The following is a 15,008-nucleotide window of genomic DNA, read 5'->3' as shown; positions in this document are numbered from 1 at the left end:
GAATATCAGGAGAAGTATGGTTTCTTTCTGGTTCTCTCCCACATTATTCACCGGCAGACCAAGGTCCCTTTGGAACTCTTCTCTAGGCTCTACTAAAGTAGCCAAGGCCAACAAACCCTGCCATTTTCTCCCTCATCTTTGCCACAGTTCCTTCAGGAACACCACCTCTCATCTTTCTGATTTAGTCATCCTTGATTCATTCTTCTCTCTGACTCATTGCATCTGGTAGAGTGGTCACTATGAATCTGGAAATATAGACATTTGAAGGACAGCAGCTTGGTGTCCTCAAGGATAAAGGAAATGAGGCTTTCTTGTGTTCTGATCTGCTACTGCCTCATTCTTGTGGCCAGGGACTTGTGTTTGGCTTATTAATTAGGATGAGTAGATTAACTTCACATGTAAGTGATCTCAGAAAACTTGCCAAAATAAATATTTTATTATAAAGATTATTAATAAATGTTGTGAAGTGTTGAAAGTGTTAGTCACTCAGTCATGTCTGACTCTTTGTGACTCCATGGACTGTAGCCCACCAGGCTCCTCTGTCAATGAAATTCTCCAGGCAAGATTACTGGAGTGGGTTGCCATGCCCCTCTCCAGGGAATCTTCCTGGCCCAGGGATCGAACCCAGGTCTCCTACACTGAGGCAGATTCTTTACCATCTAAGCCACCAGGAAAGCACCAACTTAATAAGTAAAAAGATCAATGCAGACTTCCACCTGAGTGACACAGCAAAGTATTCAACCAATAACCCACAACACAGGTGTTTATGACATCTCCCCAAACTTGCAGAAGTTACACACATGAGCAGAAGTGTGTGCATCAATGTGTATGTATTTATGCGTGTGTGTGTGTTTAAAGAGATGGGAACTAGGAGTTCAGAAGCATAGGAAACTGATGAGAGAAGACAGTGTAATGGGTATGTAATTGATGAGCAAGAGATGCTAATATTACATTAAGTTCTCACTATTCAAAAATGACCCTTTAAACAACAGCATTGATAATACATGGGAGCTTATTGCAAATGCAGATTTTCATGCCCCATCCCAGATATTAACAAGTTCCTCAAGTGATCCATATGGGCATTAATATTGGAAAGTATAGCCTTGACGATTGGGGTATTGTTCTCACCCTTTATCTTTGATTATTACTGATCTCTAGAAGATGATGTTCAGCTCAGGACTGAACTACTGTTTCATCAAAAGATATCACATATAGTTATTACAGTATTTATCATGCTTTATGATAAGGTGATTTTCTTGCTTAATTCACCCCACTTGATATGAATTCCACAAGAATGAACAATGTGGTTTTGAACTGTTTGGGTCCACTTACATGTAAATTTTTTTCAATAGTAAATACTATGGCATAGCATGATTTGTGATTGAGTTGGCAGATGCAGAACCGAGAGTGCAGATGAACCAAATATAAAGAGAGGCAACCATAAATTATACACAAATTTTTGACTCCACAGAGGATCAGCATCCCTGGTCCCTGCCTTGTTAAGGATCAGCTGTTTACTCTTTTATTTCCGTATCTTTGACTCAATGTATGGCACGTAACATATATTCAATAAATAGCTACTGAATGCTCGATATTATAGAGCAGGACATGAGAAATACTTAGCAAAAGAAACCAACCTCCCCTTCTTTTACTTGACAAGTGCTGTTATTTTAATCTCCCAACTGCCCACCTCTTCTCAGCCACACACAGAACCCCTTTCACAGTGTTTTGCACACAACAGGCACTTGATTTATTAAATAAGTTGAATAAGAACTAGATTTGAATAAGACAAATCTAGTCCCTACAAAACTTGTGCCACATAGAACTTTCTGCAGTGGAGATGGAGATCAATGAGTAAAAAGTACTTATCTGCATGGTTTAATTTTAGCCTGAAAGATTTACTGATTATCTTGAGAAATGTCAGAACAATTGAAAGGAATTCTAAAGAAAAATCAAGAGATTGGTAGAAATCAGTGTCTAAGCCACATAGTCTGATAAGGGTTTCAAACAAACTCAAAAGTAATGCTTCATGTGTGATAGTTTCAGTTGCTCTAAGTATTCAGAACAACTTCAAAGTAGAACGGCACAATGAGAAGCTTGTGAGAGATGAGTTTTGCAGTGAGAAAATGTGTATGCGGGTGGAGAGAGGCAATTCAGTGTTTGGTTTCTATTTCTGGAAATTAATCTGCCTGTTCCGTTTCCACTAGAGCAGGCTTTCTCAACCTTGTTACTACAATAGTCCTCGTTATTCGAGGTTTTGTTTTTTGAGGTTTCAGTTATCCGGGGTTGACTCTGGTCCAAAAATATGAAATGGGAAATTCTAGAAATAAGCAACTCACAAGTTTTAAGTTGCTTGCTGTTCTGAGTAGTGTGATGAAATCTCATGCCGACCGCTCTGTCCCACCTTGTAGTGAACCATCCCTTTGAGCAGGATATCCCACCCGTTGGTCACTTAGCCATCTTGGTTATCAGACTATCTCGGTATCGCAGTGCTTGTTTTCAAGTAACTGTTATTTTACTTAATAATGGCTTCAAGGTGCAAGGGTAATGATGCCAGCAATTCAGCTATTCTCTTGCTGCTTAATTTGTAAGTTAAACTTTCTCATACACATGCACATACAGGAAGAAACAGTATATATGGGCTTCCCAGGTGATGCTTAGTGGTAAAGAACCTGCCTGCCAATGCAGGAGACATGAGACATGGGTCGATTTCTGGGTTGGGAAGGTCTCCTGGAGGAGGTCATGGCAACCTACTCCAGTAATCTTGCCTGGAGAATCCTATGGACAGAGAAGCCTGGTGGTCTATGGTCCATAAGGTCGCAAAGAGTTGGAAATGATTGAAGTGACTTAGCATGCACACATGTGCTATTTATGGTTTCAGGAATCCACTGGGTGTCTTAGGACGTATCCCCTGCAGGTAAGGGGAACTACTGTATAGACATTTGAGGCTGGCTGATTCTTTGTGTGGGAGCTCTCCAGTGCATTGTAGGATGGTCAACTGCATCCCTGGCCCTCTACCCACTAGATGCCAGGAACATTGCCCCTTCATTTGTAATAGTACAATACATTTGCAGGATCTGTCAAATAACTTCTGGGTCAAAATAAACCCTGGTAGAGAACCACTTGTCTATGGTAACAGATGGGTCTATTGGTCTTTCTGATTACCTAATAATACTGCTGCTGTACTGATTTTCCTCTTAAACTTTTACATTTCATGCATAGATTTTTCCTGGTCCCAGGACCTCCCCATTTAAGAAGGGGGTTGGCAGATGTAGACGTTTTGGAATACTGTTGTCCTTGGCTTAGCAGCTCCTGTACACAGCAGGACCTCAGGGAAGGATTCCATTTGACTCTCTGCTGAGAAGGGTCCAAACAGATGCTGCAGTGGAGAGGGAGAATGCATGTCTGAGCTGATTTATGTGAAGATAGACAGTAATTTAGGACTTTTGTTTCTTAGGGTCTCTTTATTTTTTCAGACAGCCCTACTGATAGTCCTTAAAAGGAAATCCATATGACAAAGAGGCTTAATAGTTTCACTAAGAGGGCAGTTGGAGCAGCTCTTTTTCCTGCCCCTTGACGGGAATGCTGCTGCTCTAAACTAGTCACTGCTGGCTCATCTATTGGTTTAAAGAAACAACCCAGCAAGTTTAAAGACATTGTGATGAATACTGAACTCTTCTACTGGGAGGCATTAATGTAATAGGGCTTCTCAAATTTAGCATCTGGGATCCTGGATCAAAAGACTTACATAAGGAAACCAACCTTCTTTACTTCAGCTTACTGTCTCTGAGATGCGCTGAGAAAGGTTTTATACAATATGAAAGACACCGATTTACCCAAGGAGAAAAATAACAGAATGATCATTTTGATTTTTCCTTTACAAACCGATTAATCTCAGTGTTCTACAAGATATGTTGGGTTTAATTTAATATTAAAAATTGTATTTCCTATACATTTATGTCAAGTGAAGCACAAATATTGAACTACCAGTATGTAGCTTTTTAATTATCTGTTCAATTTTAGAAGTGTTTTGGTTTGTGATACATATATGCATTTTTTCTGATGACACGAAATCTCTTGTATTGTCCTCAAAGCCCTGATCATGTGTTGGAGGTCTGAGGTAAGATTATGTGCCAGGAATAAGAAGCGATCCTTATTCTTCAAGATTTGGTCTTTGCTGCTGAAAAATCCAAATAACCAATCACTTTAATCAATGGAGCAAACAAAAATTAATGAGGTTAATTGTAGGTTGCCAAATAATAAATAATAATGGATTCTGTAGCTCAGTTGGTAAAGAATCTGCCTGCAATGGAGGAGACCCAGGTTTGATCCCTGGGTCAGGAAGATCCCTTGGAGAAGGAAATGGCAGCCACTCCAGTATTCTTGTCTGGGAAATCCCATGGACAGAAGGAGTCTTGTGGGCTTCAGTCCATGGAATCACAGAGGAGTTGGACATGACTTAGCAACTAAATAATAGCAACAAGGCCAGAGTCCACACCAAGAGCTGTGTTTGGGGATTTAGTACAAGGTAATAGGGAATGGAGCTGGCTGATTAGTGCTATGGAGTCAGTGATACTGAAGGAATAATAACAGGCAGACAGACTCAACACGTAACCAGGTTCTACTTACCAGTGTAACATTTAGTGGTGAGATTTTAGTATTCTAATGATGGGAAGGTGTCATATGAGCAAATAATTACCTTAGAAGAGTTAAATACTAGATAATTTATCAGGGTAAAGTTCCTGTTAATGATGCTGAGGCAGAATGCAAGAGGAATTTGTTCAGATGTGCCACTCTATTGCCTGGGATCAATTCTCTGTCTTTTTTCTAAGATAAAATCCATTGTCGAGTCTGAGGCAGAGTAATGCCTATAGAAGAGGTTTGGATGGTAGTAGCTGGGATGTTTATTAGGGATATTAGGGATGCATCAGGAACATTACCTGAAAGCTGTGTCAGTGGTCCCAACAGGAAACCAGGCCATTAGCAATGGAATGGAATGGAGATGAAGAGCCTATATCAGAGAGAGAATTTGAAGGTCAATACGATGGGACTGGAAGACTGACGAACATGAGGGGTGAGGGTGAGTTAGAACTCAAGATGAATACAAAATGAGATGGGAGGAATATGAGATAAGTATGATAGGTACACTGATAAAGGAGCCAGTTTGAAAGGGAGGATATGATAGTTCATCTAAAACATTTTAAGTTTAAGGTTCCCATGGAGCAATAAAATTTAGTTACCTGATAGGCAGACTGGAAATCTGTAATGCAGGTCAGATTAGATGGTATCAATTTATTATATATCTATTATAAGGCATGAGGCCAAAGAGATGAATGAGATCACCCAAGGAATAATCATGGAGCAAGTTGAAGTCTTGACTAGAGCTTTGGATAACACTCTCATTTAGGAACTGGAAGGTCAGCAAGAGGCAGCAAAGGGGGCTGGGATGGGACAATAACAAGAAAGTGGAAAAACTAGGAGAGTCATGTCTAAAAAGCCAAAGGGGGGAAATATTTCAAGAAGTAAGTACAGCAGTGTCAAACATTCCAGAATAGCTGAGCAGGATTCACTCATTCATTTATTTGACAACAGTAATGAAATGCCTCTAAGTTCTGTGCTAGGATTCAAGAATGAGGCCACAGAACTCTGACGAGTATTTTTAGTCATCATTGAGGCTGTTTCACAGAGGTTTTATATGAGTTACAATCATGACAGTCTGATTACAGTACTTAAAGATGGAACCAGAGTTAAGGAGAGAGAGCCAAGCTGTGTAGCCTAACTTTTTGAGAAATCCAAGAGGAAATGGTAAAGAAGACGGGGGATCAATAATGGCCTAATCCCATGTGAGCTCATTTTGATGCATTGACTTGAATCAAATATTTATTAATAAAGCTGGGTATAGTAGTGAGCACAGGAGATGATAGTTTTTTGCTTTTGAGGAAGCTTACAGTCTAGATGTACTTTACTTTCTTGAGCTCCAAAATTACTCAGATGGTGACTGCAGCCATGAAATTAAAAGACACTTGCTCCTTGGAAGAAAAGCTATGACAAACCTAGACAGCATCTTAAAAAGCAGAGACAAACCTTTGCTGACAAAGGTCCATATGGTCAAAATTGTGTTTTTTCCATAAGTCTTATATGGATGTGAGAGTTGGATCATATAGAAGGCTGAGCACCAAAGAATTGATAATTTTGAAGTGTAGTGTTGGAAAAGACTCTTGACAGTCCCTTGGACAGCAAGGAGATCAAACCACTCAATCCTAAAGGAAATCGACCCCGAACATTCACTGGAAGGACTGATGCTGAAGCTGAAGCTCCAATATTTTCGCCACCTGATGCGAAGGGATAGCTCATTAGAAAAGACCCTGATGCTGGGAAAAGTTGAAGGCAGGAGGAGAAAGGGATGGCAGAGGACGAGATGGTTGGATGGCCTCACCGACTCAATGGACAGGAATTTGAGCAAGCTCTGGGAAATGGTGAAGGACAGGGAAGCCTGTCATGTTGCAATCCGTGGAGTCACAGAGTTGGACATGCCTGAGAGACTGAGCAACAATGAGCAACAATCTAGATGAAAATTACTGTGCATGTTTGTGAGGGGATTGCAGGTGGAGAGCAAGATATAAAGAGTGAATAAAAGTTCAGTGAATATAATGAGCATTAATTACAATATCTAATAATGATTATTGGTTGATGAAAAGGAGCTAAAATTAACAAACTGTGAATTCAGGGGAAGTGAAGATTACCATGAGTGCCCAAAGGTTTTGCCACAGAGAAAGAAATACATGTAAGTTGCAAAAGAAGACTAGGAGTAAGACTTTCAAGAAGGGAAGACAAGAGGGTAAATTTTACTCCAAAACTGTCTCTTTCCATAGAAAGTGGAGATGCTACCATCTGCCTATCTTCTACTCTAGAGAAGTGAAGTTGCTCAATCGTGTCTGACTCTTTGCAACCCCATGGACTGTAGCCTACCAGGCTCCTCTGTCCATGGAATTTTCCAGGCGAGAGTACTGGAGTGGGTTGCCATTTCCTTCTCCAGGGGATCTTCCTGACCCAGGGATCGAATGTGGGTCTCCTGCATTGCAGGAAGACACTTTACCATCTGAGCCACCAAAAAGGGCCCCCAAAACTAAATCTACTCTTCCTTACTCACTCAGCAGTCTCCTTTTGGCTCACAGATTGCTGATACATATGCTTCGGTACTCCTGTGGTGTTGGTCTTATCATCACAAATGGTACCAAGATATCAAATATGCAGGAAACCTGTTCCCAGAAAGCAGGAGTCTTAAAAACCTTCAGTTCAGTTCAGTTCAGTTCAGTTTCTCAGTCGTGTCCGACTCTTTGCAACCCCATGAATAGCAGCATGCCAGGCCTCCCTGTCCATCACCAACTCCCGGGGTTTACTCAAACTCATGTCCATCGAGTCGGTGATGCCATCCAGCCATCTCATCCTCTGTCGTCCCCTTCTTCTCCTGCCCCCAATCCCTCCCAGCATCAGGGGCTTTCCCAATGAGTCAACTCTTCACATGAGGTGGCCAAAGTATTGGAGTTTCAGCTTCAGCATCAGTCCTTCCAGTGAATACCCAGGACTGATCTCCTTTAGGATGGACTGGTTGGATCTCCTTGCAGTCCAAGGGACTCTCAAGAGTCTTCTCCAGCACCACAGTTCAAAAGCATTAAGTTTTCGGTGCTCAGCTTTCTTCACAGTCCAACTCTCACATCCATACATGACCACTGGAAAAACCATAGCCTTGACTAGACGGACCTTTGTTGGCAAAGAAATGTCTCTGCTTTTTAATATGCTGTCTAGGTTGGTCATAACTTTCCTTCCAAGGAGCAAGAGTCTTTTAATTTCATGGCTGCAATCACCATCTGCAGTGATTTTGGAGCCCCCAAAAATAAAGTCTGACACTGTTTCCACTGTTTCCCCATCTATTTCCCAAGAAGTGATGGGACCAGATGCCATGATCTTAGTTTCCTGAATGTTGAGCTTTAAGCCAACTTTTCCCTCTCCTCCTTCACTTTCCCTGTGCTAAATAAAACAGGCACAGAACAAGCAAGGAAAGAAGAATACAGAGCATCATGCATAAGCTTTTGCAAGTAAGTTCAGTGCCCTGCAGAGGCCAGGAGGGGAGCAGTTTTTGTATTGATGGAGTCAGAGCCTGAATTCTAAGGTCAGGATATAGATATTAAAACTGCACACTTGCGGGCACATCAAACCTTAGTCAAGTGGGCCTTTTTGTTCTGAAGGTTCACAGGTGAAATTGACTTGATACATTTTCTTTGATGTTTATTAAACCATAATTTTGTAGAATTTGAAATGGAATGATGGCCAAACTGAGAGACCAATCATAAGTTCAGCTCAAAGAACTTTAATAGAAAATGCTGGAGAGATACTGGAAAAGACATAATACTAATTAGATCAATTTTCTTAACATGGCAGAATGTAAATATTTAGGTGCTGTTCATTAAAATTTCAAATTAATAGATTAGACAGTTGGGTCTGTAGATGTCAAATCCTCTCATTAACCCCCAAAACTTGTTATAGTCTGCATTAGTTAGCTATTGCTATGTAACAAATTATATGAAAATTTAATCGCTTAAAACACAGTCTTTGTGGGTCAGAAATCTAGGGAAATATACACCATATCCTAAGATCTTTCAAAGGCAGCAGTCAAGATTCCACTGGGGTAGGATGTACTTCCAAGCTTATTCATGCCTGTTTCCAAGGAACAAAAGAAAGTAAACTCTTTCACTCCATTCACTTATTCAGAGCTAGAGCAAAGGTTCTTGATTGGGCAGGGTTCATAACGGGAGTGGCCAGCTCTTGTCTGACTAAAGAGGACAAATCAAGATTGAGAGGGTAAGTTCAGAATCGGAGGTTAAACATTAAATACCATGTCCAAGGTATGAGCTAAGATAAGAAAAGAGTAAGAGAACAAGAGGATAGGAATACTGAGCCAATGTAGAGAGAAAATATTACACCAGATAAGGCAGACAGGTTGTAGATTTCAGGGCTTCCTCAGTGGCTCAGCAGGTAAGGAATCTGACTGCAATGCGGGAGACATGGATTCGGCCGATTTAGGCATGAACAAAGAAATAGTGCTTAGCAGTGTTTTGCTCATAGGTAGATTCCCTGGTTTTAAAGACAAAGGGCTGGGCCAGAGGTTTTCTCTGTTATTGAAAGTCTAAAGTAGTATTGCTATATTTTTGTTTTATGTTCAAATAAATAGAAAGCAGTCTAGAGGAAATGTTGAAATTTGTGAGGAACTACTACTCCAAATGAAATTAAAAGCCCTGAAAATATTGTTTCTTGGCCAACATTAGATTATGTATTTTCTCCCAAAATGCACAGGTAATGTTTTGTATTGATTGATAATTTAATTCTCTTCCCTCTTCAAACAGTATTTGCATCTGGTGATTTTTTTCTCCATGTCAGAGTCATCTAACTTAGAACAAATACTGGTGGGGTGCCGATGGTTTCTTCTTCTGTTTGCTGTTTTTAATTTTTATTTTTACATTACCTTGTTTTGATCTTAATAATAAGTCCCAAGTAGCTCAGTGGTAAAGGATCCACCTGCCAATGAAGGGGACTTAGAAGTGGGTTTGATCCTTCAATCCCTGAAGCAGGAAATGGCAACCTACTGCAGTGTTCTTGCCAGGATAATCCCATGGACAGAGGAGCCTGGCAGGCTACAGTCCATGGGGTCACAAAGAGTTGGACATGACTGAGCAACTGAACACACATACACACAACAAATTAATATTTTTATTAACATGTTGCAAATAATAACAGGTCATTTCTGAAAGAACAAATCTAGTCATATTTAATTCCCTTTTTTGCTTGCTTCCAATTATGTCTTCTACCAGATTACATAAATAATCAATTTCTTTCATCCGCCTTTTCTTCACTTGCCTGCAAATCAATTATTAATTTTTTAAATTTTATAAATTAACCCTTATTTTGAGGGCTTATTAATTTATTTGTGCCTATTTCAATCTTAGATCATTTCATTATAACTCTTCTTAAGCTTGCTTTTTTCTTTATTTAAACATATTCTTGCTGTATATTAAACCATAGTACAATTTAGTTTCTTCATTTATATTAGCCATTGACTGAACAATAACTAATAAGTCAACATGCAGTAATTTAAATCTCTATTAAAATTCATCAATGCCAGCTCCAAACAGACAGTTTTCTTTATTCAGAAAGTGTTGACATTTTCTTCCCATACCATCTACCAAAGATAAGTAGATCAGATAGTTTCAAATGAAATTAAATGTGGATTTCTATATGTTTTTGGTTACCATTCATTGTTTGAAAAATTCCATTAATTCTGAGGAGTCTTCTGTTCCAAATATTAAAGGTAAAGATTTTCAGGATATCAAAGTATTTTTCAAAATATTTTCTCTAACAACCTACCATGGCATCTGAAATTCATACTCTTGTGATTCCTGTGGGTTGTTTAATGCTAGACAAAGATATATGTAGATGCCTGTAGATACAGGTTGACATATATATGGAATATAGACAAAGACAAATGTTGCATCACTGATAAAATTTGCTTTAAATAGCTTATTAAAGGTCCTGAGGTGATGATAATACATTTAGAGATGTTTGTGTGTTTGTGTGTATGTGTGTGCATGTGCACATATTGGGTTGGAAGAGTGAAAAATCTAGAAAAAGCTGTACCTCAATGCATGTAGATTAAGAGTGAGCAACAATGTATCAGAAAGCCTGAGTAACAGATGGGAAATAATAATATCTGCCTTTTCTAATGGGTGTAAAGTCCAGAATATATTAATTTAATTTTACCTATTTAATAAGTCATGGCCAAAAATTAAAGGAGGCTTTAAAAATAAAATCGAAATAATTTTTCTTTTTTGATTCCAATAATATTTTAAATGGCAATCAGTACTTACAGATAAATCATACACATGTCAATTGCTACATTTATGGAGATTTAATATTTGTAACTGCTAAAAATAAATAATTAAATATGTTTTCCTAGGAAGAAATTCTACTAAATTTGGAAGTAGCTTTAGGGAGAGCTTTCACTTTTTTTTGAGAGGAAATATCTGTGAAGAAAACAGTCTATTAGCTAATTATTAAATACTATTAATTGCGTTAACCTGCAATAAAAAGTAATTGTTTATTCAGTATGTAAAGTGTATCTGACTTCATATACATTCACAGTTGCCCAAATGCAGGGTCAAGAATAATGTTAAAATACCAGTATTGTACTTCTCTCTTACCTTATTTCTCTCTTCCTCTATTCCTGTGACCTCCTGTGCTTTCCAAAGTATAGGTGGTAATACTGATTGTCTACTTATGAAACAGGCTTCTTCATTGAAATAAGCCCACGAGGCTTAAAAATCAACCCAAAATAGAGGAAAAGGAAAAGATTTAGACACAGCATTTGGGAAGTGATGAGTCCCTATAAATTGTACTTTATGGTCACTTATGCCACCTACATGGAAAACCAGTTCTTGGACTTCTCTGGTGGGCTGGTGTTTAAGACTTTGCTGTCCAATGCAGGGGGTGTGGATTTGATCCCTAGCTAGGGGAGCTAAGATCCCACATGCCTCACAGCTACAAAAAGCAAAGGCATAAAACAGAAACAGTATTGCAACAAAATAAAGATTTTAAAAATGGTCTGCATCAAAAATCTTTTTTAAAAAAGAGAAAACCTGTGCTAAATAGTAGAGTAAATTCTTGGTTTACAGAAGAAGATGATCTTTTGAATTTTAAAATATTAATTAAATGGGATTTTAAAAATTATTATTGTACAAACCATTTGGTCTGTTGGACTCCTCTGTGTACTATTATTGTTGAATCACTAAGTTGTGTCTGACTCATTGCAACCCCTCTTTGCTGAACTGCAGCACGCCAGGCTAAACCGTCCTTCATTCAGTTCAATTTAGTTGCACAGTCATGTCTAGTTCTTTGTGACCCCATGGAAAGCAGCATACCAGGCTTCCCTGTCCATCACCAACTCCTGGAGCTTGCTCAAACTCAAGTCCATAGAGTCAGTGATGCCATCCAACCATCTTGTCCTCTGTCGTCACCTTCTCCTCCCACCTTCAATCTTTCCCAACATCAGGGTCTTTTCCAATGAGTCAGTTCTTCACAGCAGGTGGAAAGTAGTGGAGTTTCAGCTTCAACATCAGTCCTTCCAATGAATACCCAGGACTGATCTCCTTTAGGATGGACTGGTTGGATCTCCTTGCTTTCCAAGGGACTCTCAAGAGTCTTCTCCAACACCACAGTTCAAAAGCATCAATTCTTCAGGGCTCAGTTCTCTTTATTGTCCAACTCTTACATGCATACATGACCACTGGAAAAACCATAGCTTTGACTAGATGGACCTTTGTTGGCAAAGTAATGTCTCTGCTTTTTAATATGCTGTCTAGGTTGGTCATAGCTTTTCTTCCAAAGAGCAAGTGTTTTTTTAATTTCATGGCTTCAGTCACCATCTGCAGTGATTTTGGAGCCCCCCAAAATAGTCACTGTTTCCACTGTTTCACTGTTTCCACTGTATCCCCATCTATTTGCCATGAAGTGATGGGACCAGATGCCATGATCTTAGTTTTCTGAATGTTGAGTTTTAAGCCAACTTTTTCATTCTTCTCTTTCACTTTCATCAAGAGGCTCTTTAGTTCTTCTTTGCTTTCTGCCATAAGGTGGTGTCATCTGCATATCCAAAGTTATTAGTATTTCTCCCAACAATCTTGATTCCAGCTTGTGCTTCATCCAGCACAGTGTTTCTCATAATGGACTCCACATACAAGTTAAATAAGCAGGGTGACAATATACAAGTACAGCCTTGATGTACTCCTTTTCCAATTTAGAACCATTGTTCCATGTCTAGTTCTAACTGTTGCTTCTTGATCTGCATATAGATTTCTCAGGAGGCAGGTCAGGTGGTCTGGTATTCCCATCTCTTGAAGAATTCTCCAGTTTGTTGTGATCCACACAGTCAAAGGCTTTGGTGTAATCAATAAAGCAGAAGTAGATGTTTTTCTGGAACTCTCTTGCTTTTTTGATGATTCAACGGATGTTGGCAATTTGATCTCTGGTTCCTCTGCCTTTTCTAAATCCAGCTTGAACATCTGAAAGTTCCCAGTTCACATACTATTGAAGCCTGCTTGGAGAATTTTGAGCGTTAGTTTGCTAGCATGTGAGATGAGTGCAATTGTGTGGTAGTTTGAGGATTCTTTGGGATTTCCTTTCTTTGGGATTGGAATGAAAACGGACCTTTTCCAGTCCTGTGGCCACTGCTGAGTGTTCCAAATTTGCTGGTTTATTGAGTGCAGCACTTTCACAGCATCATCTTTTAGGATTTGAAATAGCTCAACTGGAATTCCATCACCTCCACTGGCTTTGTTTGTAGTGATGCTTCCTAAGGCCCACTTGTCTTTGCATTCCAGGATATCTAGGTGAGTGATCACACCATCATGGTTATCTTGGTCATGAAGATCTTTTTTGTATAGTTCTTCTGTGTATTATTGCCACCTATTCTTAACATCTGCTGTTTTTGTTTGCTCAAATTCATGTCCATTGAGTCAGTGATGCCATCCAACCATCTCATACTAGGTTACAAAAAAAGAAAAAAGACCCTTCTAAGACACTTGGATGTACTAGGTAAATGTTCCTTAGTGTTTCCTTTGGCTCATTTGAGGCAGAAATATGGACTCAGCAAGAGGGAAAGAAGTTGGGTAAGACAAAGGACTGAAATGTAACCATGTTGTGCCTTCTTATTCTTCTAGGATCTCATGACTCCTTCAGCTTCTACATTGATGAAGCCTCTCCAGTGGGGCCTGAACAGCCAGAAACTGTCCAGAATTTTGTCTCTGTGTTTGGAACTGTGGCCAAAAAGCTGATGCGAAAATGGCTAGCCACTCAAACCATGAACTTTACCGGTCAGCTAGGAGCTGGGATCCGTTACTTTGATCTTCGAATTTCCACCAAGCCGAGAGACCCCGACAATGAACTCTACTTTGCTCACGGTTTGTTCAGTGCCAAAGTCAATGAAGGTCTTGAGGAGATCAATGCATTCCTCACAGATCACCATAAGGAAGTGGTATTCTTGGACTTCAACCACTTTTATGGGATGCAGAAATATCACCATGAAAAACTGGTCCAAATGCTGAAAGACATCTATGGAAATAAAATGTGCCCAGCGATCTTTGCCCAGGAAGTGAGTCTGAAGTACCTGTGGGAGAAGGACTACCAAGTGCTCGTCTTCTACCACAGTCCAGTGGCTCTGGAGGTGCCCTTTCTCTGGCCTGGGCAGATGATGCCAGCACCCTGGGCTAACACCACAGACCCGGAAAAACTGATCCAGTTTCTCCAGGCGTCCATCACTGAGAGAAGGAAGAAGGGGTCGTTTTTCATATCTCAGGTGGTGCTGACTCCCAAAGCAAGCACCGTGGTCAAAGGGGTGGCCAGTGGCCTCAGAGAAACTATCACAGAAAGGTGAGTGTCCTTAAGTTCTCAGGGGAATGTTTAAGCACTTTAACCCAACTTCAAAGAGTTGTTAAGTGATGGAGCTGATTCACACCCATGTATGTTAGTTTCCCAGGGCAGTCACAACAAAGTGCCACAAACTGGGTAGCTTAAAACAGAAGAAATTTACCACCCCTCAGTTCCAGAGGCTAAAAGTCTGAAATCCAGGTTTCAGCAGGCTGGCTCCTTCTGAGGGCTCTGTGGGAGAATCTTTTCCATGCCACTCCCCAAACTTCTGGTGATAGTTGGCATTCCTTGTGGTCCTTAGCTTACAGATGCATCACTCCCATCTATGCCTCCATCTTTACATGATATTCTCCCCTGTTTCTATGTCATCTCTTCATATAAGGACAATATTCATATTGGATTAGGGCCTACCCTAGTGACTTCATCTTAATTACATCTGTAAATATCCTATTTTCAAATAAGTTCACACTTAACAGATGCTGTGAATTAGGACTTCAGTATGTCATTTTGTGGGCTTTCCTGGTGGCTCAGCAGTA

At 39.8% G+C, this 15,008-nt stretch overlaps 1 protein-coding gene across 2 annotated transcripts in view; it reads left to right on the top strand.

The window, feature by feature from the left end:
- Nucleotides 1-15,008, top strand: part of PLCXD3 (phosphatidylinositol specific phospholipase C X domain containing 3) — a 186,228-nt gene that overhangs the window by 102,446 nt on the left and 68,774 nt on the right. For both annotated transcript variants that reach the window (XM_020905094.2, XM_070476630.1), the window contains exon 2: nt 13,767-14,475. In XM_020905094.2, coding sequence (XP_020760753.1) covers nt 13,767-14,475 — 709 coding nt within the window. The remainder of the gene's footprint in view (nt 1-13,766; nt 14,476-15,008) is intronic.

Source organism: Odocoileus virginianus, chromosome 14, assembly GCF_023699985.2.
Source record: "Odocoileus virginianus isolate 20LAN1187 ecotype Illinois chromosome 14, Ovbor_1.2, whole genome shotgun sequence".
Lineage (NCBI taxonomy): Eukaryota > Metazoa > Chordata > Mammalia > Artiodactyla > Cervidae > Odocoileus > Odocoileus virginianus.
This window is presented reverse-complemented; position numbering and strand designations above follow the sequence as displayed.